Below are 27,840 nucleotides of genomic sequence, written 5' to 3'. Positions count from 1 at the left end.
CTAAAGCTTCTTTTGTCATTCTCAACTACGAGTTCCTTACGGTAGCATGTGGGAGTCCCCAGGAGTCAGGGGTGGGTGGAGGCTGGCAGCTTTCTTCCCGCAGCCTCACTCCCAAGGGGCGCTTTTCAGTGCACGCCAGCCTCAGGCGGCAGCCCGCACCCTTTCGGACTTGTATTAGCAACGGCAACAAGGATGTCGTCAAACACATCCATCAGGGCCTGGGGCCACGTGCTTGTCCTTCACCTTTCCGGCTCACACGGACGGCGTCTTCCCAGCGGGGGGCCGTGTCGCGCCTCACACACGAGTCTGGCCAGAGCCACCTCCAGCCCCACCTACTGCGGAACCAGATTCAGCCTCCTGGGAGCCTTCACGTTTGAAAAGTGCCTCTGGATTCCAACCTTTGCACCAATCAGGGCAAGCTTTTATTTTGTCTTACATGTATGACATGTAATTCTATTTTTAACAACGTTTTATTGGTTTGTTGTTGTTGTTGTTGTTATAAATAAGACACGTGCTCTTCGTGAGCTAATAATCAGGCAAATACAAACATCAGCAAAGAACGTAAAAGTCACCTCAATTCCATCCCCTAAAGATTCACTCCTAATAAATATTCGTTCAGTTCCAGGCTTCATTCTAGATCTCGGGCAATTGATGGGTGAACAAGAGTCAATGATCCCACTTCGTGAGGCTTTCAATACAGGAGCGATTTTGCCCTATTTTCTGAATTTCCTTCCAGTCTTTTTTCTGTACACGGACTATATTTATTTAAAGTATCAGTAGAACACGGAATGGTGTGGCGGGAAGGACTTCAGCTGGGGGCGCAGATCTACCCTCGGAGTGCGGCCCCACCCCCCGTGGAATGCGCGGAGCCCCCGTTTCCCCCAGTTTTATTGATAAAGAATAGGCGTGCATCACTGCATATGTTTAAGGTCTATAGCATGACGGTTTGACACAGTGTACAGGTTTAGTCAACATTTGCTTTCTTATTGTGAGGGTGATCCTTAGAGGCCACCGGCTGGAACACACAGAACACCCATGATGGATCAGCAGCATCCACATCACGACCCCCTGCCTGCACCGCCAAGGTCAGAATCTCCTTAAATCCAGCTGGGTCCAGAATCGCAACTCGCCGTTTGTAGGGCAGGCAGGCAGGACAGATACCTTGAAAAAAGGTCCCTTCCTGTTTGCTGCGCGTTATCTTCATACTGGTTCCGAGAACTGACCTGACAAATATTGACTCTGCGGCTGTGATCTTCAAGCACTTCTTGCGGGTAGGAGGTGAGGCCTTGCTGAAGACCCAGCATCTTGCCGTGAGTACCAGCTTCTGCCGGAAATGAAGGCAGAGGGCAGGGGCGGCGGTATCTCTGTCTCTCTGTCTCTCTCTGTCTCTCTCTCTCTCTCTGTTTCTCTCTGTCTCTCTCTGTCTCTCTGTCTCTCTGTTTCTCTCTGTCTCTCTGTCTCTCTGTCTCTCTCTCTCCCCTTTGGCAGCAAGGATGGGAGAACTGAGTCCCCTGAAGTAAAAATGTCATGATGTGCTGATTCCTAAGGTTTGAAGTAGGAACTCCAAGTTATAAATAACCTCTCCTGGAAAACTTGGACTTTAAAAAATTCTAAGAGGAGAACTCCCAGTATTCCCAGCAGTTAGACAAGAAAACAGAATACAACCCAAAGCAAAATGACAAAGCTGTGATAGCAAATTTACGTAAAGCTCTGCTACGTGAAACGGGCCGCGCTTCGGAGCGCTGGTCTGGACTTTGATTCACGCTCGAGCCACTTCCCAGGCGCTCGCCTTGCCCCAGAGTCGGTCTCCCCACACATAGGACAGGGATGATGACGCCTGTGCCTTAAGGCTCTCGTAGGGACTCAGTTTAATGACCTGAAGCGAGCATTCCCTAGCCGGGGTACTGCCGGCATCCGGGCAGGACCATTCTGCATCGCGTGGGACTGTCCTGGCATTTCCGGAGCCTTCTGTCTCCCAGTAAACGCCAGCAGCGAGCACCCTCCTCTCCAGTCTCTGAGACGATCCGGAACACCATCCCCCTCTTCACGCCCGTCCCTCCTCCTGCATTTTCGAACACCCCCGGCTGGGAACCAGTGATACAATGTATCTAACGCCCTCACCCCAAAATAAACAGTACGTGGGAATATAATCATTAATTAATGGCATTCTTAGTTATTCCTCCGGGATCTTTCTGGAAGAGGAAGAAATAAATAAATAGAGTATAGCTTACACCAGCTTCAGTAGAAAGGGGTGCAAATTGAGGCTGCATCCTTTCCTGTGCCATGTGCTGGTATGTCTTGTAATCCCTAAGTGACCCCGCCCCTGGCAGGTAGGCATTATCATTTGCATTTTGCAAATGGGTCACTGCGGTCCAGGGAGTTTCCCTTGCACCGCATCATCGCGGTGAGCTGCCGCAGAGAGAGCCTTGATGCGAACCCAGGCCCCTGACGCACAACGCCGTCCTCTGAGAAACAGATCCTTCTGCAAGTCTTGGAATGCTCTGGGTGCAGCAGGGTAGAAAATGGGATAAAAAAGAATACACCGGCAATAGCTTTGTCATGGCTGTATTTATTTTCCCCAGGGGCAGATCAATTTTTAAAGTGTTCTGCTTCTTCCAAATTCCCCCTCAAAAGAATATTTGGTGTGAATAGAAATTGTCACTAAGAGAGTCCACAGCGGGGCTGTGGCGGAGGGAGGCAGGATGCGACCTTGGGAAACTGCCCACAGTACTTTGACCAGCAAACGAGTTTCGCCATAACCTGACAAGTGGCCTTTGAGGTTTGGCGGGGTGTTTAGGCCACTAGGCCCTGTGAACCATCTGCAAAATTATGATCTCTCCTGCACTACCGCAGCATCTGTAATTGGTTCAGAGGCCACTGGTTTGGGCAAAAAGTGTTCAAGGTGCTGATTAAGGCACAAACATTGCCAGAACAGACGAGCAAGGGTCCGGCAGCCGCTGAGGAACGTGACAGCGTGGGGCAGGGGACAATACTCTCCTTCCTGGGGACATTAAAGTGAGGGTGCCGAGTGGCGGCGTGGCAGCGTGTGCTCTGTGCGCGCGTGGGGATGTGCGCGGGGGCCCTCAAACGGGAAGGGGATGCTACGCCCGGGCAGAGAGAGCAGAGGCACGCGTCTACCCCGCAGTGTCGCCTCACGCTGGAGCCGAGCTGAATTCCAGGCCCGGAGCAGGCGGTCGTCTGCCCTGCATCGACCTGACCCTCTGGAGGGGATGCAAGGTTCCGGCACACGTAACAGGAAGCGCAGAGCTGTCGTATCAGCGCAGCAGGCTCGGGGCTTAAGGGACGGAAATGCATCGTCGTCCCACAGGGCTGGTGACGAGAACTGCAAGGTCAAGGTGTCGACGGAGCTGGGTGCTTCCGAGGCTGCGAGGGCCCATCTGCTCCAGGCCTGGGCCCTAGCTGCCGGGGCTTTGCTGGCAGTCTTTGACAAGCCCTGGTTTGTAGATCTCTGCCTTCGTCTCGCGTGGCATTCTCCCGGAGCGCGTGTTTGTGGTCGAATTGTCCCTTTTTTTTATATAAGGACACCAGTCATGTTGGATTAGGGCTCACCTAATGACTTCATCTTAACTAATTACATCTCAATAGCCCTATTTCCAAACATGACCATACCCTGAGATGCTGAAGATCAGGACGTCAGCATATGAATTTGGAGTGGACGCAATTCAACCCCTAACAGAAATCTTCCCCATTCTGCTGTACCAACTAGTATGTTGATTTCAGCCACTGCGTGTGACAAGAAGTACTCAAGACAGCAGGCTTGATGGGGACAGAGCTGCTCTCTCTCATCTCTACCCCCAGGCTCCACCCGTCCTCTGGCTTTGCCACCCTGTGCGGGCTGCCCTCAACCACAAGGTCCCCGTGGCTGATCGCCATGCCCACATCCCAGCGAATGGGAGGCCGCAGACCAGAGGGCGCCCCTCTCCCTGTGAGGGCCTGTGCCAGGAGCGTCACACACCACCCTCCAGTTGGCCAGATGGTGGTTAATGGCCACAGCGAGGTGCAAAGGTGGCCCGGCATCGCGCATTGTCACAGCGTCCTGAATATCTGCTCCAGAATATTGAGCATCGCCTCCATCCCTGAAAGTCAGTGAATGATTGAAAGAATGACTAGAAAGAAAAAGAAAAAGGAAAGGAGGAAGGAATCATGGGAGGGAGGGAGGAAAGGAAGAAGGGGAGGAGGGAGAATAGACCATAGACGGGTTTTTTATAACCCAGAGTCCTTTTCTCGACAAAATCTTGCAGACGTATCAATACGTAAAGCAGATCAAGGGCCGGTGCTCTGGCCGGAGCCTTGCAGGGAGTGTCTGAAGCCCTGCTTGCTGACCTTCCACCTTGCCCTCTGCAGTGCCCCTCATGACACCTCTGGGGGTACAGGCTAGATATGAGGTTTGCTGTGTAAGCAATGGGGAGCCGTGAAGTTATTTAGGAAGAAGGGTGACATGTTCAATGTCTTGTTTTCAGAGGATGGGGCCAGCATGGTTGTGGCTGCTGGGAGCAGGAATCTTGGCCTCCGTCTACTGTCAGCCCTTTCCTGCCCGTGGCGATAAGAGTCTGGGGGTGTCTCAAACGCTCAGAGGTCAGTTCTCGGAGCCGGCCCCCGCCTACCACAAAGTCACACCCGCCATTACCGACTTTGCTTTGCGTTTGTATAAGCAGCTGGCAGCTGAAACCCCAGGAAACATCCTCTTCTCCCCCGTGAGCATCTCTACCACCCTGGCCCTGCTCTCGCTGGGGGCCCGAGCTGACACCTCGACTCAGATCCTGGAGGGTCTCGGCTTCAACCTCACGGAGACCCCACAAGCCGACATCCACCGGGGCTTCCAGAGCCTCATCCACACCCTTGACCTGCCCAGCCCCAAACTTGAACTGAAAGTAGGCAACTCCCTGTTTCTGGACAAGCAGCTGAAGCCCCGGCAGCAGTTTTTGGATAGCATCCGGGAGCTGTATGGAGCGTTAGCTTTTTCCGCTAACTTCACGGATTCTGCTACCACCGGGAGGCGGATTAATGACTACGTGAGGAAGCAAACCTACGGGCAAGTGGCGGACTGCCTGCAGGAGGTCACCGAAGACACGCTCATGGTTCTCTTGAACTTCATCTTCTTCAAAGGTGAGCGCCGGCTTGTGCAGAATCACTGCTACCTCGCCATCTCCATCCAGCCTTGCTCCTAAGAGGCACCTGTCTTGAGGTCTTACAGCTGTTCCTTCTGGTCGTCACCTCCGTGTGTTTAACTAACGCTCTTGTATCGCTGCTTCTTGATTTGTCTCTATTTGGGCTCTCTCGCCATTTTTTTTTTCTGTTCTATTTTTATCCTGACTTTTTCCTTACACTCTCAATCTCGCTTTCCTATTGATAATTCATTTTTAGAAAAAATATTTTCTTTTTTATATTGGCATCTACTTCAAGCATGAAGAAATATAGAGAATAACATAAAAACCACCATACGCTCCACCCACCAAGAATGAAGACATATTCACATTTTCCCATTTGCTTCAGAATTTTTTTTTTTATATGACACTGCAGATGAAATTCAATTTCTTTTTAATGCTGTTCTGGTCCCATTTCTCTCCTTTCATGCCTCCCCAGAGACAACTACTATCCGAAGGTTGATGCGTACGCTCCTCATCCATGTGTCTACAACATCGGCATATTAAGTAGACACACATAGTCATACGTAATACAGTTGCTGCAGCTTTAAATTTTACACAAACGGTATCATACTGTATGTATTATTTTGGACTTATGTTTCTGTGTCGTTACCACATCTTAATTTATATTAATAGCTTATTTTGACTGTTGCATTGAACATGGCACACTTTTTTTTTTTTTTTTTTTACTTTAGGTATTTCCTGAGTTAGATGTATATATCCACATATGTGCTCCTAGGAAAATGAGGTCCTCCATTTATTTTTACTTTTCTAAAGTTCATACTTCATTCAGATCTTTTTAGTTTCTATCTAATGTTTTTTTTTTTCCTATTCCAGGATCCCACCCAAGATCTACATTACATTTAGTCGTCATGTCATGATAGGCTCCTCTTGGCTGGGTCAGTTTCTCAGACTTCCCTTGCTCTTAATGACCTTGACGATTGTGAGGAGTACCGGCCGGGTATTTTGTAGAGCAGCCCTTGGTTAAGATTTGTCCGAGGTTTTTCCCCTGATTATGACTGGGGGTTATGGGACTCGGGGAGCAAGAACACAGGGGTAAAGTGCCATTCTCATCCCATCATGCCCAGGGTGCATACTATCAGCATGACTTAACACTGTTGGTATTGACCTTGATCACCTGGCAGAGGTAATGCTTGTCAGATTTCTCCACTGTAAAGGTACCCTTCCCCCTGCCCCCCGTTTCTACACTGAGTCCTTTGAAGGAAGTCACAAAGTACATCCCACACTGTGGAGTGGGGAGCTAGGCTTCATCTCTTCCAGTGAGGATCAACATCAATTATTGGGAATTCATCTACACGGGAGATGTGTTTCTTCTCCCACATTTTTTTACTCAACAATTTACCTATGTAAGTTTAAAGCTGTGGATGTATATTTTATACTTTGGATTATAATCCTATACTACTTTATTGTGTTGCTCAAATTTTTCCAAAGTTGGCCATTGAGAACTCTTCCCGGTGGTTCCTGTGTCCCTTTGATGTGCCCCCATATCCTACTTTCTGGCACCACAAGACACTCCGGGCTCATCTTTTATATTTCCTGACCCAGGAAAATATCTCTTTATCTCTCCATGCTTCCATCAGGGTGATTTCTTCAGCTCTAGCTTCCATCTGCTAATTCTGTCTTAAGCCACGTCTAATTTATTATTTAACCCATCTACTGAGTTTTCAGTTTTACTGACTATATTTTCATTTTAAGAATTCCTATTTTTCTCAGGTCTACCTATTATTTTCTCACAATGACTTGTTCTCTGCTTATGAATTTTCTTCCTTCTTTTTTAAAAAACGTACTTCAAAGACATATCTTCCAGATTATTCTATTATCTGGAGCTCTGGAACTGTGAATTCTTGGTTTCGTTGCCCCTGTTGACTTCAAGAGAGGATTTAAATTTTCAGCTTTGAAATTGTGTATGTATATGTGATGAGAAAGAGAGAGAGAGAGAGAGAGAGAGAGAGAGAGAGAGAGAGAGAGAGTTAGAGAGAGAGAGAGAGAAAGAGAGAGAGAGAGAAAGAGAGAGAGAAGGAGGGAGAGAGAGAGAAGGAGGGAGAGATGAGAGAGAGAGAGATTCCTATGGCCTGTTGGGTAAATGTCTGCAGGGAACAAGTTCACATTTTCCTCTGCCCTAGTCCTACTGGTTTCACTGGTTCTATAGCAATTCCTGGGTAGGAGAGTTCCCTGTACCAAATGAGCTGTGCGAACAAAGAACATAGAGTAGGTGACTCTTGCCCTCTGGCCTTGGAAATGTGGTGACCTGTCTGTCTCATCTCCGGGCTGCTGGGCAGAGCTTTGCAATCCAGGCTTCCCAGATAATGAAGAGATTGCCTTTCATAGCTCCTGACTATTTGCAGAGAGCTCAGTTCCAAGCGTGGGCCTGCATTTTATCAATTTCTCCTGAGAAGATATTAAACACCATCCCCTAATAGCTGTATCTGATTCCAATAACCCATGAGACAGATGATGTTAGTTCCAGATCAGAGATGTGCATTTTTGGTTTGTTTCTAGAAGCTTTGCTTCTTGTTTTTGAATCTTAATCATTTTTGATTCTTCAGAGTCCGACGCAGGGCTAAACACATCTTACGGTTTGCTGAATAAATGATTTCAAGTTAACTTAGGTCCCATGTTCAAGGCCTCTAGGAACACTACTCACTCATTCATTCAAGAGCATATATTAAGTACTGACCACATCACAGGAACTGTGCTAGCCTCTTGGGGAAATTTATGAACAAGATATAGTTTTCCCACCCTGTGTTAGCTCACAGTCCCATGTGAATTTTAAATAAGTAAAAGGCAATTACAATACAGCCAGCAAGTGATGTCCTGCCTAAGGAGATATGGCCACCTTGGCGCTCATAAAAGAGATGCTTACCAGACTTGGGGAATGAGGGAAGGCTTCCTGGAAGAGAACGAACCTAAGCTGAGACGTAAAGAATCAATTGGATTTCCTCAGGTGAGGAAGCTGCAGGAGAGGTGGAGAGAAGGTGGTTCGGATTGAAACGACAGAATGTGCAAAATTCAAGCAAAAGAGATGCCACTGCATTGTCATGCAAATGAAACAAATTTAGTTTGACTGAGACATAGGACCAATAGGGGAGTGCTTGGCGTCAGGCGAGAGCTGAGAGCTGCCGTGATAAGACAAGCAGGAGCTAGGACCCCAGAACTCCCAACAAGCCTGAAGCAGTGAAGCAACATGGCCACATAAGTTGCACAAAGATCAGTCTGACTGGAATTTGGAAAATGGTTGGCAGGTGAGTCGGGGTGACAGAGCAGAGACTAGCTGGGATGTTCTTGAAGTGGTCCAAAGTAAGTGAGATCATGGCCTGGGAGGAAGGACCAGCAATACTTGGTCGTTGATTGGGTATGGACGCAAGAGACAGGACGAGCTAGGCCTTCCCATCACCGAGGCCGGTGCTTTCAGGAGGCCAAGTCAGGAGGTGGTTCAGGTGGAGATTACAAGTACAAAGAGAAGACACTGCACACGCAGACAAGACTATGGCCACCAAATTCTGCATTTCCGACTATGCCTTAATGAGCTTTTGCATTATATATTTTATTAGCTGAATTCTTTCTTTTTTCTCCAGTTCGGGTATCAGGGAGCAGGGCGGTAGAGGGTGGCTCTCTAGCTTCTCTCTACAAGGTGGTCGCTGTCCAGAGGCAGCTTAGCAGAGAGGGGTCGCCTCGGTGTTTGCAAAGAACCTGAGCTGTGGAACCAGTCAGGCCCCAGTCCCTGCTCTGCCACTTCATGGCTCTGAAAGTCTGGAATGTGTCCATAAATTCACAGAGGTTCAATTTCTCATCCCCGACGTGGAGATCATAATATTTGTTTAATATTAATTTTGATGACAATAAAGAGATAACGCCTCACACATGGAAGCGGCTTGGTAAATTGAAATACTAGCCTTTTGTCTCTTAGAAAGTTATGTTGCTCTGAAATAGAATAAACTCATAGGCCATTAGAGCTCAGACTCCAGGGGCTCGCTCTAGGGGCTGAGCCAGACCTAAATTCTGGCCTCCCGGTTCTGTATGGATGCTGCTTCTCTGCCTCACACTTATCTTCCCAAGAGGAAGTCAGCAAAGCAGCATGGCTTAGTGTATGTCCACCCAGAGCTGCTCTCCTGGACTGTGCTCTCACGGTTTTATGGGTTTTGTGTCCTAAGCCAAGTGGAAGCATCCTTTCAATCGTTACCAGACCCAGAAGCAAGCAAGCTTCTTTGTGGATGAGAAGACCACCCTCCGTATCCCCATGATGCACCAGAAGGAGATGCACAGGTTCCTCTATGACCAAGAGATGGCTTGCACCGTCCTCCAGATCGAATACAGCGGCAACGCCCGGGCCCTGCTGGTCCTCCCTGACTCAGGGAAGATGCAGCAGGTAGAGACCTCTCTGCAGCCGGAGACCCTGAGAAAATGGGGCCAACTGTTCCTGCCCAGGTAAGTGTCAGAGCGGAAGAAGTCTGGGGGGCAGACCTTGTTCAGGAAGCTGAGCCGCCCTTGTCAACCCCAACTGCGTGAGCCCACCCCCAAGGTTAGGCTGACCATCCTGCCCCTAACCAAATGTGTGATCTGGGGCAATTTTCTTACCTTTTGGGCCTCAGAGTCCCTCGACTGTGAAATGAGGCCGTAATAACCGCCACACCGGGTTGCTGGGAGGCTTGATGGAGGCAATGCAAACGGAGAACCGGGAGGGCTGCCTGGCGCATGCGAAGTGCTCGCTGGGCATCGGGCATCATCTTCCTTCTCCAGGTGTCCTTCTGCCTAAGCGCCTTTCTTCTTGCTTCTCCCTTTCTTCAAATAATAAGCTACTATGAGAAGGTAATTCGGCGAAGGCATAAAAATCAGATCAAGGACAATTACGACGCCCACAGAACAGTGTCTATTTCTTAAACGTGCATCTTTTTGAATTAAAACATTTCTTAAAGACAGTAAATACCAAGAAGGGCACTGTGAAATCAAAGCGCCATTTTTGTGGGACCTCAGTCCTACGCCCTTCTGTCTCAGTTGCTTTTCGGTTTGTGGTTTTCTCACAGTCGGTTCAGGTTTTTCTGGTTTGCCTAGACCCCCTTCATGAGCCAACCCCTTCCTGGGGGTACATCTTCCTTTACAGGGTGCTCTGGGATAAGATCTGGCCTTGAGTTTTAATGATCAATTGCTACATGACAAACCACCCCCAAATGCAATAGCTTAAAGAAAACATCTATTGTCTCTCTCGATTCTGCGTGTGGGCGAGCCTCGCTGGGCAGCTCTGACTTAGGGTCTCTCTTGTGTTGGTGTCAGATGGTGGTCAGGGCTGGAGCACCGAGGGCTCCTCCACGCAGGTGTCTGGTGCCTGGGCCGGGCGCCTGGCATAGCCAAGAGCTGAGCGAGCATCTCTCTGTCCACGCGGCATCTCCGCGAAGCGTCCCTGGTCTTCTGCACAGCAGCTCAGCAGAGTCAATGTTGTTCTACGGCAGATCAGGACTCCAGGAAAGAGTGTTTCAAAAGACAGGAAGGGAAAACCCCTCTCTCTTAAGGCTGGCCTTGGAAGTGTCACCTCTGCCATATCCTCTTGGTCAGAGCAGTCACAGGACTTGGCCCGATGCGAGGGGAGGGGGTGTGGGCCGAACCTCTCTGGATGGCCATCTTTAACCCACCACCACCTGACCGGCACCAGTCACCCTCATACCCAGAGAAGCTGTCCCTCAGCATCCCGACCGCTCTGAGCCATCAGGGATAGAAAAGGCTATTTCATGTTTGGGCAAAGATTCAAGTACCAAATAAAAGAACTAGGTCAAGGTCAGAGGCCAGGATCAAAAGGAGCATCCTCGTTTTGTGAACCTATGAATGCACACAGCGCTGGTCGGTTTCTGATTCCAGCCGCATAGCCTCAGGCTCCTTGGGGTGAGCCTGCCTCTTCCCCCTCTCAGGAGGAAGTCGATAGAATCTTCGAGACCAATAGAGTTTCCTTCAGGAAGGGTCTGTTTTGACCTCTCACTTTGACCCTCAAGAAGCAAAAACGACCCAAGTTGCTTTTATAAATCTCAGATGAGAAGCTTGCCATCACGGTTATAATATCATAGCAGCATTTTAATGGGTTTTAGACATGAAAATTTCAAACAGCAATCTCTCCCTCCACGGGGCTTCCCAGGAGCTGCTCATCCTGCACGTACGCCGGTCGCACACCTGCTGCACGTCGGGCCGTCCGCCAGGTATCCCTCTGCTAGACTCCACTCAAAGCCCCTCGCTGGCGGGGGCCGGGCCTCCCGTGCTGCCTGCGCTCCATCTCTGTTTCCTCCTTTTCACAATTTAACCCCCAACTTCCAACAGCCTCCCCCTTCGCTTAGGGATCTGGACCCCTACACTATCCCCAGGAGTTAAATTGGCAACGATCCCCTAACCCGAATTAGGGTCTCCAACCAGAATTCATTACAGGCATTTCCAAGTTGGTTATTAACTAGCCAAGCTTGCGGGTACCTTAGTACTGTCCAATAATAATTAAAAAAAAAATAACCTAAATTCCCATCATCAGATGACTAGATAAAGAAGTTACGGTTCATATGTGTATGTGGTTCATATACACAATGGAATATTACTCAGCCATTAAAAAAATGAAATCCTACCATTCGCAATGACATGGATGGACCTAGAGTTTATTACGTGGAGCGAAATAAGTCAGACGGAGAAAGATAAATATCACATGATTTCACTTATATGTGGAATCTAAGGAACAAAAAGAACAAACTGATCAAACACAGACTCACAAATATGGAGGACCATCTGGTGATGGCCAGAGGGGAGGGGAATTGGGGGCTGCGAGAAGGGGGTGAAGGGTTAAAGAAGTACAAATTAGTCGTTGATACATGGTCATGGGGACGGGGAGCACGGCAGAGGGAATGCAGCCAGCAGTAGGGTAATGACTGTGCGGAGAGTCAGAGGGAAGACAGCGTAATCAGGGGCATCATGTCATAAACTATGCAAATGACTAACCAACGAACTGTGTACTTGAGACTAATAATAAAATAAAATGCTGAAAAAAAGACACACAAATAACCACTAAGCAAATAAAAAAGAAAGAAAGAAAGAAAGAAAGAAAGAAAGAAAGAAAGAAAGAAAGAAAGAAAGAAAGAAAAGAAGTAGAATCCCAAGAAGAAAAGGACGGATTTGCTTCGTGTCCAAGGAGACTTGCAAGCTTGCCCCCAGGAATGCGGCGAGCCGATGGTAAAGTCATGCCGGTAACAGGAGAGAGAGTTATTCCATTGATTTGTGCTCACACTTCACACAAACCATCTCTCATCAGATCCCTGAAGCTCAGACAGGCAAGGCGTGACGGCAGCTTGCGTCAAGGGGTTGCCAATAGGTGGCTTTAGGATGTGGGTCGGAAGTTAGGCCAACAGAACTTGCTGATGAATCAGACATGAAGGTGGGAAAACGTAAGCAACGGTCCCCCTCTGTGGTCACCACGTGGACACGATCAGCCAAGCCTCGTAAATACCCCAGCCCAACGCGGGGCATCTAGAAAGCCCTCCATCAGTGTGCCGAAGGGGAAGACAGATGTCTGTGCCAGGGGGCTTCTCAGATCCAGACACAAGAGGGCTGAAGGGGTCTGCAAAGAGGTCACAAGAGGTCCGAAGGGGAAGGGGCTCTGGGCCGCGGAATGTTCTGGCACAGTAGATAGTGTCTTGGGAAGACTGGTGGCCCTTATTCTGGGAAACGCCTTTCTTTCCCAAAGCCCAGGCTGCCAGCAGACAGGGCAGCAGCACCCAAGATACCAAGACAGCACCCCATCTCTGCCTGATTCTCTCTCTACAGCCTGCTGGACTTGCATTTGCCGAGGTTTGCCATTTCTGGAACATATAACCTGGAAGAAATACTTCCCCTCATGGGTCTCACTGACATATTCAACCTAGAAGCGGACTTATCAGGAATCACTGGGCTGCCCAACAAAACCATCTCCAGGGTAAGGTGGTGAATGTGGATGTGTGTGTGGGGGGGTCTTTTTCCTTTGACATGAAGTGAGTATTTGAAAGTCAAGTTCCCCTTTCTTTTTCCTATTCCGATTCTTTTATAACACAGTCTTTAAGGTTTCTGTTCATGGGTAGCTTCATGTCCACCTCCCTCTATAATCTTCAGAGCAGAGGCGCAGAGTCCTGAATAGAGCAGCCATGTATTCAAGGTCATCCACAGAGCCAGAATTTCCCCAGGTTTGGGACCAGCTCTGTTTGCAGTCCTTATACTTCCTCTAGGGCGGGCGGTGAAACTATCTGCCTGCGTGAGAGCTGTAAAGAGTAGTGGGGGCGTGAACACAAGGTGTATCCATCAGCCTTGCTGCAGTGACAGCCCCGGGATCTCAGTCCCTTATCAGGATAGAAGCTTATCTCCTGTTCATTTTACAGGGGAGAGGCAGGTCACCACCATCAGGCTTCAGATCTGCTTTACGTGGCTTCTTCTCAGGATGTAGGTTAAAGGAGAGGCTCCTCTTTGGGACATGCCATTCCCATAACAGTGGGAAACAGGCGAAAGAAAATGTGCGCTGGCCCTTAGCGCTTCAAGGCCATTCACACGTCACTGGCTAAAATAAGTCCCACAGTCAAGACAGACGCCAGTGGGGTGGGTCTGTGTTCTCCTCTGGCAGGAGGCCTTGCTAATGACAGGGCCTGAGCTAGGACCAATAATCCCCTAACAGGAAGGGGAGAATAATGCCACTTTCCGCAGGGCGGAAGGCAGCAAAGCCCCTTCCGTGCCCTTTAGTTATCCTTTTCGTTTTGGAATAAATAGAGTCAGTAATGGTTATTTGAGTCTCTGCTAGGAATTTCATAAGGAAAGTCTTCTGCCTTTTACTTGGGAAAGACCAGCTGAAATGTGGGATGAGAAACCAAGGCAACGGAGGTGTGCTCTTGTATGTGCGCACGTGTGTACGTGTGTGCGTGTGTGTGTGCATGTGCGTGTGTGCATGTGCGTGTGTGTGCACCCAAGATGGAGAGGGCGGACAAGAGGGAAAAGAAAAATTACTTTGCCTTTAAAAGAACTTGTCTCGCACAGTGACCTTAAATGCTAGATTTATCTCTCCACGGAGCTTTTTAGAAATGAAAGGGATCGTCAAGGCCAAAGGTTTTCAACTCTTTTTCCACTGAGCTCATTTGAAAGCCATTGGTTTAGGCTGAGCAAGCCATTTGAAGGATGAGAAGACCTAGGTGTGCAGAGGGTGAGTGGGGCTCGCAGCAGAAAATGACTCTCAGGCCGGTGCCGCGTGCGCCTGGCTGCTTGAGAAACACTCCCAAAAGCTGCCGTTGGGGTTTGCAGCCTGGCGCACGCTCGGGTGGCCCTCAGCCCTGCTGCGGCTCATCCGTCTCCCCATCAGAGAGCGAACACACCCTTGGGGTGAGCCCCCAGGGTAGAAATGGGGAGGGAGGAAGAAATAAAATGAAGGCCGGAGGAAGGCGGAGCCCGTGAGGTTTGTCAGGGCGACTCTGACCTCCTTCTCCTCGGCGTCACATGGGGCGGAATCTGAGCCGATGCCCTCCATCCCCCTCCTCGTCTCTCCTCCTAGGTGCCACACAAGGCAGCAGTGGACGTGAGCGAGCGGGGAACCGAGGCCGGGGCCGCCTCAGCTCTCGTCTCTCAGCCGCAGTCTCTGAACACGACATCGGCCCCCCACGCACATTTCAACAGGCCTTTCCTGCTGCTGCTCTGGGAGGTGACTACCCAGAGCTTACTCTTCTTGGGAAAAGTCGTCAACCCAGTTGCAGGGTGACATGGTGGGAGGCCAGGGGGTGTCTGTCCTGGTCTCTTCCCCGCCCAACAGGCGGGAAGGCCGGCCCCAGCCTGCACTGTGTGCTGCTGTGATCAGTGTGCAAAAATCCGAATAAAGCTGACCTTGGATTTTGTGAACACTGAGGAGCAATGCTCACAAAAAGCGTCGACTCCGTTTCAGCCACTCGCTCTACAATCTCCACGAATCCGGTGCCGGCTGCGCTTAGAAAGCTGGTAACGAGGATAGCCTCGGGAGACGTCCACCGCCACCGCCACCACTGCCAATGTCCCCCGACTGTCCCTAGGTGAGGGTCCCAGGGAAAGGCACAAAGCACGTCAGGAGGAATAAGCGTCTCCCCCGCAAGTCTTCACAATGGCTGACGCCGGCCGTACAGCAGAGTGAGGTCATCCTGGAACGGCATTGCCCAGACGTCAGAGTCTAGATCACCTGGAGGGGAGACAGGTGCCTGGGCGAGGCCGCGACACGGTGCTCCGTGGGAGAAGGGGTGAGGAGGTGGGACAGTGCAACATCGGCCAACCCGCCGCGGGCGATCACGTGCCCACGGGCAGCCCCAAGATCAAAGGAGGTAGGAGGGTCAGCACAGCCAGCGACGAGGCGTGTAGGCCAAACGCTTGCTCAGTGGGACGAATCGGGGCGGCGTTTAATTGCAGTGGAGCGTCCTTCAGAGGTCGGAGCTCCCACGCTGGCCAGCACGATCCTCCAGTCCTAACAGAGGCATCTGGGAGACACGAAGGGAGGCCAACTTAGCCGCGTGTGGATACCACGTGTGTGACAATACCCGTCCTTACGATGACGTCGGCGCCAGGACCTAAAGGGAGGCTGCAGGTGGTGCGTGTGTAGGGAGCAGTCACACCCAAAAGCATCGGCGGTCGAACGCCATGCCCCGGCACCCACCCCGCGTAGGTGACGCCCCAGTTGGATCTTGAAGACCAGGTCGGCCTTAAATAAAGGGCAAGAGGGTAAGCCAGCTGGGGGGAGGGTGAAGGAGATAGATGTGCTGCGGGCAAAGAAAAAGAAAAGGAAAAGGTGTATTCGGATGCAGCAAGAGAAAACCGGCCTCGCCGCAAGAGCAGGTCGGTGCGGGTCACAGTGAAAGGCAACGCCGGAGAGCTATCTGGCAGTGAACGCTGGCGGCTCCGAACGCCAAGGCGAGGGCTGGGACCTTGGCCCTGCAGACAGTGGGGAGGACCTCTAGGCTCGTGGGCAGGTGTGGACGCGGACAAAGTGGTGAATGGGGACATCGCCTGACAACCGGGTCTGGGTAAAGCCGAGGGAGGTGAAGCCAGGATGAGGTGCTGGCGGGAAGTGCTGCATTTCGAGGTGCACCCTGACCCCACGCCCTGTTCTGGCCCTTCCCGCATCCCTCCTCCGCAGGCCGCCAGCACACAGCATCCCATGTCCCGCCGGCCCCTGCCCGCCCTGCTCTGCCTGCTAGTGGGTCTCTGGACACTGCTTCTCTTATTCAAAAGGAAGGAGCTGCAGAAGGCCCACCCCGCGCCCGGGGCAGCCTGCTGTGCATAATGGCTCTCTGTTGTTTTGAATTAAAGATTGAGTAATAGCTATATTCAAACACTGGAAGATTTACCCAAATCCTCCCCAACAGTGGCCTTGGCTCCTGCAGAAATAAATATTGACTTTCCTGGGGACACACAAGCCAAAAATATTAAAGAGAGAGGATCCTTAATCAAACATCTTACATTGGGTCAGGCGTTCTGGAAGCTTCTGAGAGCTGAGTGGGGAACCTGACAGACACCCGCCCTCGCGGGGCTCACAGACTTGCAGGGGAGATGCAGGTTGGATAAATATTTACATTAAAGCACGTGGACAGCCATTACGTGGGCGATGCGCAAGGCCATTGGGCACGCACACACTCCGCTTCAACACAGATTTCCTGAACACCTACTATGTGCCAGTTACTCTTTTAGGCCCTGGGAATAGAGCAGTGAACAAAAGAGACAGTAAGTTCTGTCTCTGGGGGGCTTGCATTCTAGTGGGTAAAAACAGACAGGAAATAAAACGAATAAGTAAATACACGCACACACACACACACTATACAACAGCAGGAAGAGTTCTCCGTGAATAAGAATCCACCCAGGAAAGTCCCTACGATGCCCGTGAAGGGGCAGCAAGGGGGGTGCCCAGTGGCGAAGCTGGATTCAAGCGGAAGGCTGTAACGTGCCCCCTTTTACCCTTCCTATGAAGGGAAACTGCGGCTGGAAGGCAGATACCTCCCTGCCATCGCTTCTGCAATCCCAAGGCAGGCGGCGGGCTAATCCGGCCCAGGCGGGGTGATCGCAGACACCCTGGAGCTCCCGTCCTGCATCCAGCGTTTCCTCGCAGAAGTCGGCTGCGCCAAGGGCATGAGATGTGCCTGATGCTGGTGACTTTGTTCCTGCAGCAGCAGAGTTGCCTGAACCCTCATGGCCCCTGCCCCTGCCCCACCCCCGTGTAAGCCCCAACTCCAGTATTAAATTTCTAAAAATACTTTGTTATTACAAAAAATACTGGTAGTGCCTCTGTTTTCATGATCAAGAAAACAGACTGATTCATGTGAAAACATCTTTTTTTACCTCTGTTCTTAAAGGGTGTTTTCACCAGGTTTGGAGTTTTAGGTGGGCAGTTAACTTTCAGTTATTCCATTATATTCTGACTTTCACAGTTTGGGTTGAGAAATTATCTACAATCTTTGATATTATCCTTCAAAGGTAATGAATTGTTTCCGTCTGGCTGCTTTAAACTGTTCTCTTTGTTTTTGTCTTTCAACCATTTTAAGATAATGTCCCTAGGTGCATTTTTTCCTGTATTAATTCTGCTTAGGGCTCATTTAACTTGCTAAATATGTGATTTGATGTCTGTTTTGGACAATTTTTAAAAATTGCTTCCATTCCAATTCTCTCTTCCTTTGCTGGGACCACAAGTGCACACCTATTAGATGTTTCCATCACGTCCCACATGTCTGTTACGCCCCTTTCTGCATTTTCTATTCTTTTTCCTATCTGGATATTTTTGACTTGCCTTGTCGCCACGTCCAACTCTCTTTGGCTATGTTCGATCTGTTTTTAAATGAATTCCATGCCAGCTTCGATAACCCCGTGCGATGGTTAATTTTATATCAGCTTGACTGGGCCATGGGGTGCCCAGACATTTGGTGCCCAGACATTACTCTGAGTGTTTTTGTGAGAGTGTTTTGGATGAAATACACATTTAAATCAGCAGACTAAGTAAAACAGATTGCTTACCATAATGGTGAGTGGGCCTTATCCAATCAGTCGAAGGCCTGAATAGAACACAAGGCTGACCCACCCCTGAATAAGGGAGAATCTTCTTGCCTGATGGATTTCGAACTGCGATGTCAGCTCTGCAGATTTTGGACTTGCCAGACTCCATAATTACTTGAGCCAATGCCATATAATAAAGCAGATATAGATATACGTATGACTATAAATATATATAGATGTGGCTATAGCTACAGATGTGAATATGGCTACAGATGTGGATATAGATACCCTTACTGGTTCCGTTTCTCTGGTGAACCCCACCCCACTTGTCTGCAATCCCCAGTGGCAACTCTATTGTGTGAGATGACCCTTGGTGGTAAGAAATGTTGTTACCTCTCTTTTTGGATCTCTCAATATTGTAGAATAAGGTTTTATTTTGTTTTTGTTCTCTAATGTGTTAGAAATCAGTGTGCTATTAAGACTGTGATAGGATAAGGATCTAGAAACTTCCATGAGTTTCCCAACAGTGATGTCTAAATATGGCGCATAAGGCAAATGGACATCCAAGATTTGTTATATTGTTGGCTACGGCTTTGAACAAATATCATCACAAAACCCTGGTCAGCTGGGCTGGATCTACTGACCTATGCCTCAGACCCACTGGTCTTATTTTGCCCAAAGCCCAAACCCAAATCTGGAATCTTAGGATGTTTCCAGATCGAAAGCCAATGGCAGGTGAGGGAATGAGGGAGTATGAGGTTGAGATGTACCCAGAAAGTAGACTGAAAGGGAATATGTGTGCCTCAAAGCCCCATGCTAAATGTGGATGTTATCCTGCCTTGGCTGCCCACGTAAGACAGAAAGCCCTCCCCGCAAAGGGAAAGGCAAGGCTGACCACGCCCACCTGAAGGGGTCTGACAGGCATGTGGAGGTGTTATAGAGCGAGTGACAGAGAACCCAAGACGAGAATGTGTTCCTTGACCGACATTTAAACCCATGGGTCCTGCACCCATGGGCAACGTTCCCAAGTCCAAGTCTTGAATTCAGTTCGTGGGTCAGCTGTTCAAAGTACCTGTGGAATGTTCAGGCCACTAAATGTCTAAATAATATCCAGAGAGCATGGTCAGAGAAGTCCGCTGACTTCAGCACCAAGCCGAGCGAGATTAAGGAGGCGATGCCGAATCAAATGCGTCTGTGGAGATATCTTGATCGGCTTCATGTCCGAAGGGCAAATATTTCTCAGAGTACCTGGGATCGCTGAGATAGGTACCCTAAGCCTCCATGTCATCACCCACTATTTACACAGAGAGCAGCACTGGCAATGTTCATCCCGTATCCAGTGCCCTAAGGGCTCGCCCTGCCCCCTGCAGGTTACGGAGGGTCATCGGCACATCCTGGTGGCAGGTCAGCATCTCCTCCCTTGAGGCTGGGCTGAGGAGGACTTGTGGGAGAGGATAATTGTCAGATAAAATACAAGACGCCTGGTTAAACTTGAGTTTCAACAAATAACCTTTAGTATAAGTATAGCTGTGCAATACTGGGGACAGACTTATACTAAAAATTTTTGTTGTTCGGTATATAATAATATTCAAATTGACAGGGTGTGCTGTATTTTTACGTGTCAAATCTGGCAACCCAGGGAGGCCAACACTCATGAGGAGCCAGGAGACAAGAAAGGTCTATTAAGCTAAAGAGAAGGCCAGTCAGCATCGGGGTAGAGAGAGCAGTGCCTTTGGTTAAAGAGGCTTCAGATGAAGTGGGGTGAGATGGAGCCAGGTCAGGACCCTGACGTCTGCTGTGTGAACAAATCCGGGCCAGCTTGCTGAAGGATGGGAGTCACGTGGCCCACGTGCCCCCAACACCGTGGGTGGTGCCCAGCCTTTTGCAAAACTGCAAGAGAGGTCGTCTCAGACCACTGAGAAGTCCTGAGGAAGGAAAGTTCCCTTGCTTTGTTTTTCCAAAGTTTATCAAGTCATTGGATCATGGAAATATTTTTTTCTCATAACAGTTCTTAATGTCCTATAGATTTGGGGTTCTGTGTCACCCACTTAAGGAACAGCACTCTGTGGTCTCTATTATGTTGCCTAGTGTTCTTTTTTCTTTCTTTCCCCTTTTTAAAGAATTGCCTGAGACCTGAAGACCTGAAGTTGTCCCACTCCTCAAGGTCACTCAGTGCCTTGGGAGCAAACCTGGACTAAGAGTCAGGTGCCATTCGGCAACCTTAGGAACATGTATACTATAATAGGGAACAAAACGAGAACACAGCCATGGTTGCTGAGCATCAGGCGGAAGGCGCTGGCGTGAGACACTCTAAGAGTTCAGAGGCACGTGAGATGCGATCCCTCCAGTTGAAAGAGAAGTGAAACCAAAGAGTGAGCGAGACACTTCCCCGGGCCCAGAGGTCTTGGCTGTTCTTCTCTGCACCTGGACCACTTGGCACACGCTCCTTGGAAAGTAACTCTGCACCTGGAAGACAGAGGCTGGACACAGGTGGGGTGGGGGCTCTCCAGCCGGAGCGGGTTGCTGAATTGGCAGATGGACTGGGAGTGTCTTGGGGCATTAATGAAGGATGAGAGTCCTCCGTTAATGGGAACGTCTCCAATTGCGAGTGACCTCGGCCGCCACCACTGGGCCTCACTGTCTGTGCCTGCAGCTGTCCACGTGCCGGAGACGCTGTCCTTGGCCCTGATGCCTCCACCACAGGCCCCTCCCTTCCCCCAGAGCCTGAAGCCTGTCTCCATGGAGACATGGAATGCTCAGGAAAGGCTCATTTCCTTAGGAATGCTCCTTCCTCGGGCCTCCTGAATGAGAGAAGACCAGACAGAGCCTGCTGCACCTGCCAGCGTCACCTCCAGGAGGTCACCCCACACTCTTCCTGCAGGGCTGAGTCTGAACTTCCCAGCACTGGTTTTAAAACCAGCCCTGGACCTCCCTACAAGCCAGGCTGACGAGACCTACCTCTGACGGTCACAGTTTCTCTATCATCTCAGCCTCCCAGGGAAGGGGCCCTGAATCTAACTTTTTTCCAAAGGGCTTTTACATAACTACACAATGTGAAAGAACATAATTCAAGTTTTTTTTCTTTATACAAGACAGGCCATTTTAAAGAGTATGAAAAAAGGCAGAAATAGACGTGTCAATCATTCATATTGTCCATGTGTGCGCACTGAATTCAGTTATAAGTTCTTGGCTTTTGAAGCAAGAGAAGGTATATAAGCTACATAGCTTTTAGTGATAAGAAAGAATATGGGTGATCGTAGACATAAAAACACCTTTTTTGTTTCTTTTTGGAATCCAGCTCCAGGTGGTCTTTATATTAGTACAATTCTTCCTGCTCTGATTTGAAAAGGCACAGAAGTATTGTTCAAATGACTGACACCTGCAATGGCTCTAAGAAGGTCAAGGACATGCCACGAACACCTGACGTGGCTGAACCAGATGAGACGATCTGAACAATTGCGCTTTGAACCTGAAGCTCGGGTTTCAGTTGGCAAGACAGATGGGAAACTAAATTGGGGTTCAGAATTTCTACTGTCTGCCAAGACATTTGTCCTAAAGAGATTTTTCCCTTAGGACTAATGTGTCCCATGGCCAAATGAGTAAGACACTTGATGTCATCAATTGCATGGCGTAGCAAAAGAGACGGACGTACTCCGCCAAGGAGGATTTTTCAACCCCCTCTACAAAAGCTCCCTTCATTGATGTTTAATTACACGAGTCATACATGATCACTATGTGCTCTTCATAATATCCATGAAAGCCATGTGAAAAATAAAATTCAGTTACTCAAAAACCCACCATCCAGAGGGAATCTTGTCAGCCTTTGCTACTTATTTTTCTTATATAAATACATACATTGCTAAAACAGGCGCGTGCGCGCACGCACATACACACACACACACACACACACACACAAGCAAATGGGATCTTTCGATACACATACTGCTTTTAAATTTTTTTTCTAGACATAATAACATATTAGTTTAATAACTGTATAATATTTCGTTTTGGGTGTACCTAAAATATGGTATTTTTTAAAATTCTCTTTTAACAGACTTCGGTTATTACTTAATTTTAAAAACAGCAAGACATATATCCTTTGAATGTATCTGGGGAATTAAATATATCCTTTGAATGTATCTGGGGAATTAAAATTGCTCACTCAAAAGATATGCAGATTATAGAATATTGAAACTTTTTTTAGATTATCTTTCCAAAAAGTTATATCAAATCAATTGTGTAGTCACAGTTTATTTAAGTTGTGATTGTTTATCATTCAAATTCTTATATTCACATGGATCTTTTTCTTGATTCCCTCATCACTAGAGTGAGCTGTCTGTGGTTTTGTACCCAGTACCGTATGTGCTAATATGTGTTAATACTATAGTTTTATTATATAGAAGTCCCCCATATTATTCTTATTTTAAAAATCTTTTCCATAATTTTTTAATAAAATAAATCTTCTGGATAAATTTTAGAATCTTCTTGTCAGGGTCCAAGAAAACTTCTGCTCAGATGTCGAGAGGAATTTCACTGAATTTATCACTGAATTTATAAACTGATTTAGAGAAAACTTAACACCTTATGAAATGTAGAGTCTCCCCATCTAAGAACAAAATGAATCTATTTTCTTACTCTCATCTTTACATGGCCCTAACCAAGTTTTCTTTTCTCTTTTCCTGTTTTTTCTTCCTGCAGCTCCTGTTAATTTCATTTATGGCCGTATTGTACATTTTGTTCCTTTTGTGCATAAATCTTTTCTTCCATTTGCTGGCTAGCTTTTACACCATATGTAGGAAAACTACAGACTCACCGAACATTTTGAACATGTTAATCGTGTCAAATAGCTTTTCGGTTTTCTTCTCTTGGCTTTCCTAGCACTATAACGTAGGGCAGCTGCATATAATGATTATTTTGCTTCCTCTGAATGATTTATTCTGCTGAGGGCCAGCAATGGAAAGGAGAGTCTTGAAAACTGGATTTGCAAGCAGGATGGGGGTGCAGTTTAGGAGTTATTCTCAGCTAAAGGTAGCCTTGGGTGGAAAGTTCTAAAATTGTAGAACGGCCCAAAGCCGTTCTTTTTTATTCCGCATCACGTGAACTCTGGCAGCCTCTGAGTCCCCTCTGTCTCAGCCTGGGAGAGCCACCTTCTCTTCCAGAGGGAGGTGCCCACTGCACTCCACGGCGCTGCCCACCCTCTCCCGTCCCCGGCACGTGTGTTCCGGGACAGCTAATTGTGTGTCCATCATGTGCTCTGATGACTGAAGTTTGGCTTCCTTCAAGTGGTCCAGGACCAAGTGTGCAGAGGTAAAAGACCAGGAGGCTTTCTCTGATTCCTCTTGGATCTTGCTCTGCCACAGATCAATGGTGACATCTCAGCCCACAGTGTCCTGGGGACGATAACACCCAGAGGGTGGACGTGGAGTGTTGGCATCACGGATGCTTAAAATATTGTCTCCTCACCTGCTCTTTCCTGTTGGTTCCCAGTTCTGTAGCAAGGGCTGCTTATTCCCTTGGCTTTTCATCTTACGCTCATTCTACTGCCGACCAGGGGTGCTCAGGAGAATCTTTTACAAAAAAGGATTATTATTTTCATCATCCCGGAATGGAAAAAGAAAAACCACCTGCGGATTGTACAAATTGTGTAAAGCACAGAAACTCTAACGGCCTTTTCCTCCAGTTCTAAGAATTTGAGAACTAGTTAAAAATGACTCCGAAAACCATTAAAATTGCTGGGAAGGACATTGCTTCAACGTTTCAATTTCTGCATCATGAACGGCAGCCTCAACAACGGTTTGGGTGTTTTCTTTAACTCTGGCGCTTTATCGTTCCGAAGTTTGATTCCCACAGAAGCCTTTGACGCAGATCGATCACATGCCGAGGTCCTCTTGGCACCTCTCTGACGCTGCCTGTCACACATTTTCCATGAGCCTCAAAGACAAGCTTCTACTAGCCCTTCCCAACTTCCTCCATAGACTCGTTATCCTAATAAAAACATCTCTCAGAACGATACCAATTAGTTCCAAAGAACGAGAGGCAACACAAAGTGGCAGCAGAAAAAAAAAATACACACACGCGCGTGTGCGCACGCGCACGCACACACTCACACACTTAAATCCTAGCTCCGCTCTTGACTATGTGACTTTGGAAAGCTCCTTAAACCTTCTGAGTCTCAGTTTCCTCATTCATAAAATGGAGATAATAATAGCTCCGTTTCATTAATAATCTTAATAACAAACTCCTTTGAGTGCTAAATGTGTGTCAGGTACTTTGCCAAGCACTAAATAGTTACTTTTGTTTTTTTTCAACGCCCACAGCACCTGGTCTTCCTAGGTGGTTTCCCATCCAAGTACTAACCAGGCCTGAGGCTGCTTAGCAGCCAAGATCAGACGAGATCCAACACGTTCAGGGTGACATGGCCGTAGACTAGTTACTTTTTTAAAAAATCATAACTTAATAACAAAGAATTAAACTCTAGAACTGTAGAGGATGCTCGAGGGCTGGCAGGGAATATCCAAAGAAGGGCACGCGGAAAGGGGGTCCTCTCCTCAAGGGGTTCAGCCTCGTTGGAGAAGGCGCTGCTGCTGTACTGGTGGCAGAGGTTCGCTGGCCTGCGGTCACTGGGCAAGCTGGGCGGCCCTCCGAGGCACACAGAGGCCACGGTCAGATACACGCAGGGCATGCGGGCTCTCATGAAGACAGGAGGACATGCGGTGTCCGTGCAGGGAGGGCTGTGGCATCAGAAGGACCCCAGGGGACACAAAGCTCCAGAGGGGAAGGCGAGCAGAGGGGGCGTGGCCCCGCGCGGACAGGCAGCCTGCAGCTCCGAACGTCAGTGCGGATGGAGCTGTGTTACCGCAGCCACCACGCTGCGCCAGGGCTGTGAGGTTGCAGACCGACGGCACGTTTCTGGCAAGTTCTGGAACCAGAACATCACTGGATGTCCTCACACCCACCGTCCTCCCAACCAGAGCAGCGGCTGGAAACCAAGGCGGAAACCGGTTTCCTCCTGCGATGCCTCTGCAGCGCCCCCTACTGAGAAAGCGTAACACACTCACTGTTTAGGGGAAAAAAAAAAAATGCTTAAGAAAATCATGTCCACAATCACAGAGCAAGCCCTGAAGAGCGAATTTGGAGGGGAGGCAATACGTTGATACTTATGAGACCCGGGAGGAAAAAAAAATAAAGAAAGTTGCACACTGACTTAAAACTCTCAAGATAAAATTACTTACAATTTATAAAGAGCTTGATATTCTATATAAACTATTTTTCTTTTATTCGAATATTATGTTCTATTCCGAGATAGTAGGCCTTACATTTGGTGTCAGAAAAGTATAAAAAACAACGCTCTAGAACGCTATTTTGGCTTACAGACTTCTGAAAAAGAGGTTCTAAAATAATGTTCCAAGTATTCGTACCCCTAAATAGCTTTGCTCCTACTGGTCTAAGCCGGAAACTGGGTTTTCCCATAGGGAGTTCGACCCCTGCTCAGCCTTTTTTGCTTCCCCTGACCCTTGGTCCCTTGGATAGCGTGACCTGGATGCCCCTCTTGGCCCCAGACAGTCCCTTTCCTAGGACCTGGCCCAGAGCCCCGAGCAGCCGGCTGGGTGTGGCTCTCGTGGGCACACCCTACCCAAGTCCTGACACTCGCCCTGATAGGTCAGCGTCTTGTAGCCACAGTTGAGGCACCTTGACCCTCTAGCCAGCACCTCCACCTGCAAAACGTCTTTCGTCTGCTCCATTTTGCTTTCAGCCGGAGGAGACATTGTGCCTTGGAATTTGCCTTCAAATCTATCGACGACTCACTGTCCCCCCTCAGTGAGGGAATAACAGCGTTAAAGTGCCTCACGTTAGCGCGTGCCATGGAAGTGTCACTTGAATAAAAGTAATCCCTGCCGCCCCTGAGCGAGGACGATGCCTGGAGCTCGCTGCTTCTCTAAAAAATGTGACCCAGAAACATGCCCTTCCCTGCGTGGAACACGTTACAAAAGCGCCGTGCGTCCTTATCTGTGATTTATGATTGTGTGTGATTTATGATAGTTTTACTCCTGGCTGTCGAACTGTTTTGAGGTTATATTCGATATGAAAACCAAATATGGAGTAGGACAAAACTTGAAGTTAATGGGAAATTGAGTAAAAAAAAAATCATATGCTACGAGGCCCCAAAGGAGAGCAGGTGCGGATTTCATCAGGTGCGCTGGGCGCAGACGGGATCCGAAAGTCTGGGGCCGCCCCGATACATCCCCTCCATGGACGGCCAGAGGCTTTTGCTGGACAGTCTGTCCCTATGAATCCTTCAGAAATAAAGGCTTTAAAACATTGCAAGTCTTGCCACTGTCGTTTTTACAGGAAGCTTACAAACTAGAGTGCGGTTTTATGAATCCTATTCGAGGAGACAGTGACAAAGCGTTGTTGAAAATCATGAACGGGGGCCACTTTAAAACGGAGCCCGAGCTGCCACGCCGGGGGAACTGCCTCGGGTGTCCTACTCCTCAAACCTCTGGAGAGGTGAGACAGGGAAAAACAAACTTTTGGACTGGGCCTAAAGCAACATTGTTTTCTAAAGAACTATCTGTAAAGGTAACAAGAACGTAGTTATTATGACTACGCTCTGAAGATTTTTAAAAAATTGTTTAGCATTAGCATCCATGATACCTGCACCAATAGAAATGCCTTCCTTCTACAGATGTAATCATTCCCCTTCCCTTTCTCATAAATGCCCATTGCTTTTCTCTCCTAATTGAGACATTACTTGGCCTTCTGCCTGAATCAATGTTTCCCAGATAGCTATTCCTTCTATTTTTTTTTTTTTAATCTCAAATAAACGCCTGTTGCCTCTCACTTTGAAAGTCCTCTTTATTTTTAGGTTAACAGAGTTGATACGATCGCATGTCTTTGGCATGATCTAGTCCAGATTCATTCAGCTGCTTGACTACCAGGCCACCAGAGTGTCAGCTCCCTGCAGCCACGGGCTTTCTCCCACAGCGAGGTGGTTAAAGCACCCTCGTGAGTCTCAACATCTCCACGTCACTCTAGGTTTGTCCATTGTGTCTAATAGGGTCATACAAAGTCCTTCTATCCCTGCCGAGGATGAGATCTGAGCCATGCCTAAAGATGGGACTTCAGCAATAAGGAAGGGAAACAGAAGGGTTCCTGTGACAAAGGAGGAAGTCACTGCTCCAGGTGAGTGAGACAAACAAAGGCGGCATTATCCCTGTGGCAATAACGAGCAGGCAGCCAAGGAGCAGAGGAAGCCACAGAGGGAGAGATCGTTTCGAATGAGGATAATGCGCCCCGCGTCATGCTTGTCCTTGACATGTATCTTATTTTTATTTTCTTAAATTATAATTTTTAATTATAAAAATAACACAAAAAAAATGGTACATAAAATCAGAAGCAAACTCCATCCTATACTCTCAGCTTTCAGAAACAGCCAGTGTTAACAGTTTGGTTAAAAATAAATAAACAGGTAAAAGTAAACAAAATAAACCTCCTTCCACTTTTGATAATGACGGCGAAAGTCATATGAACCAACATCCCACTACAGACAATGAAAATCTCTGAACTGAATATTTTTCAAAAGTCCTCCTTGAGGCATCTAAAAAGCTCATAAACTAACTTGATGGAATTCCAGAAAGGTAAACGGAGGTCACCATTAACAAGGAGATATTTGCTGATCTGAAAGAGACTGCTG

At 48.3% G+C, this 27,840-nt stretch overlaps 1 protein-coding gene across 1 annotated transcript; it reads left to right on the top strand.

Moving 5' to 3' along the window:
* Window positions 1-1,204: 1,204 nt before the first annotated feature.
* Window positions 1,205-15,074, top strand: SERPINA11 (serpin family A member 11). The gene is made up of 5 exons (XM_016145533.2): window positions 1,205-1,310; window positions 4,482-5,127; window positions 9,338-9,611; window positions 12,966-13,113; window positions 14,704-15,074. Exons 2-5 carry the CDS (start codon window positions 4,485-4,487, stop codon window positions 14,905-14,907), a joined length of 1,269 nt encoding a protein of 422 aa, XP_016001019.2. The 5' UTR covers window positions 1,205-1,310; window positions 4,482-4,484; the 3' UTR covers window positions 14,908-15,074.
* Window positions 15,075-27,840: the final 12,766 nt, after the last annotated feature.

The sequence above is a fragment of the Rousettus aegyptiacus genome, unplaced genomic scaffold (genome assembly GCF_014176215.1).
Source record: "Rousettus aegyptiacus isolate mRouAeg1 unplaced genomic scaffold, mRouAeg1.p scaffold_m13_p_3, whole genome shotgun sequence".
NCBI classification, from domain to species: domain Eukaryota; kingdom Metazoa; phylum Chordata; class Mammalia; order Chiroptera; family Pteropodidae; genus Rousettus; species Rousettus aegyptiacus.
The sequence above is the reverse complement of the archived record's forward strand: the minus strand, read 5'-3'. Positions and strand labels throughout refer to the sequence as shown.

Coding starts and splice junctions, on each gene's coding strand:
- SERPINA11 (XM_016145533.2), top strand. CDS start 4,485: ATGGGGCCAGCATGGTTGTGGCTGCTGGGAGCAGGAATCTTGGCCTCC. Junction 5,128..9,337: donor GAACTTCATCTTCTTCAAAG/GTGAGCGCCGGC, acceptor TTGTGTCCTAAG/CCAAGTGGAAGCATCCTTTC. Junction 13,114..14,703: donor CCAACAAAACCATCTCCAGG/GTAAGGTGGTGA, acceptor CTCTCCTCCTAG/GTGCCACACAAGGCAGCAGT.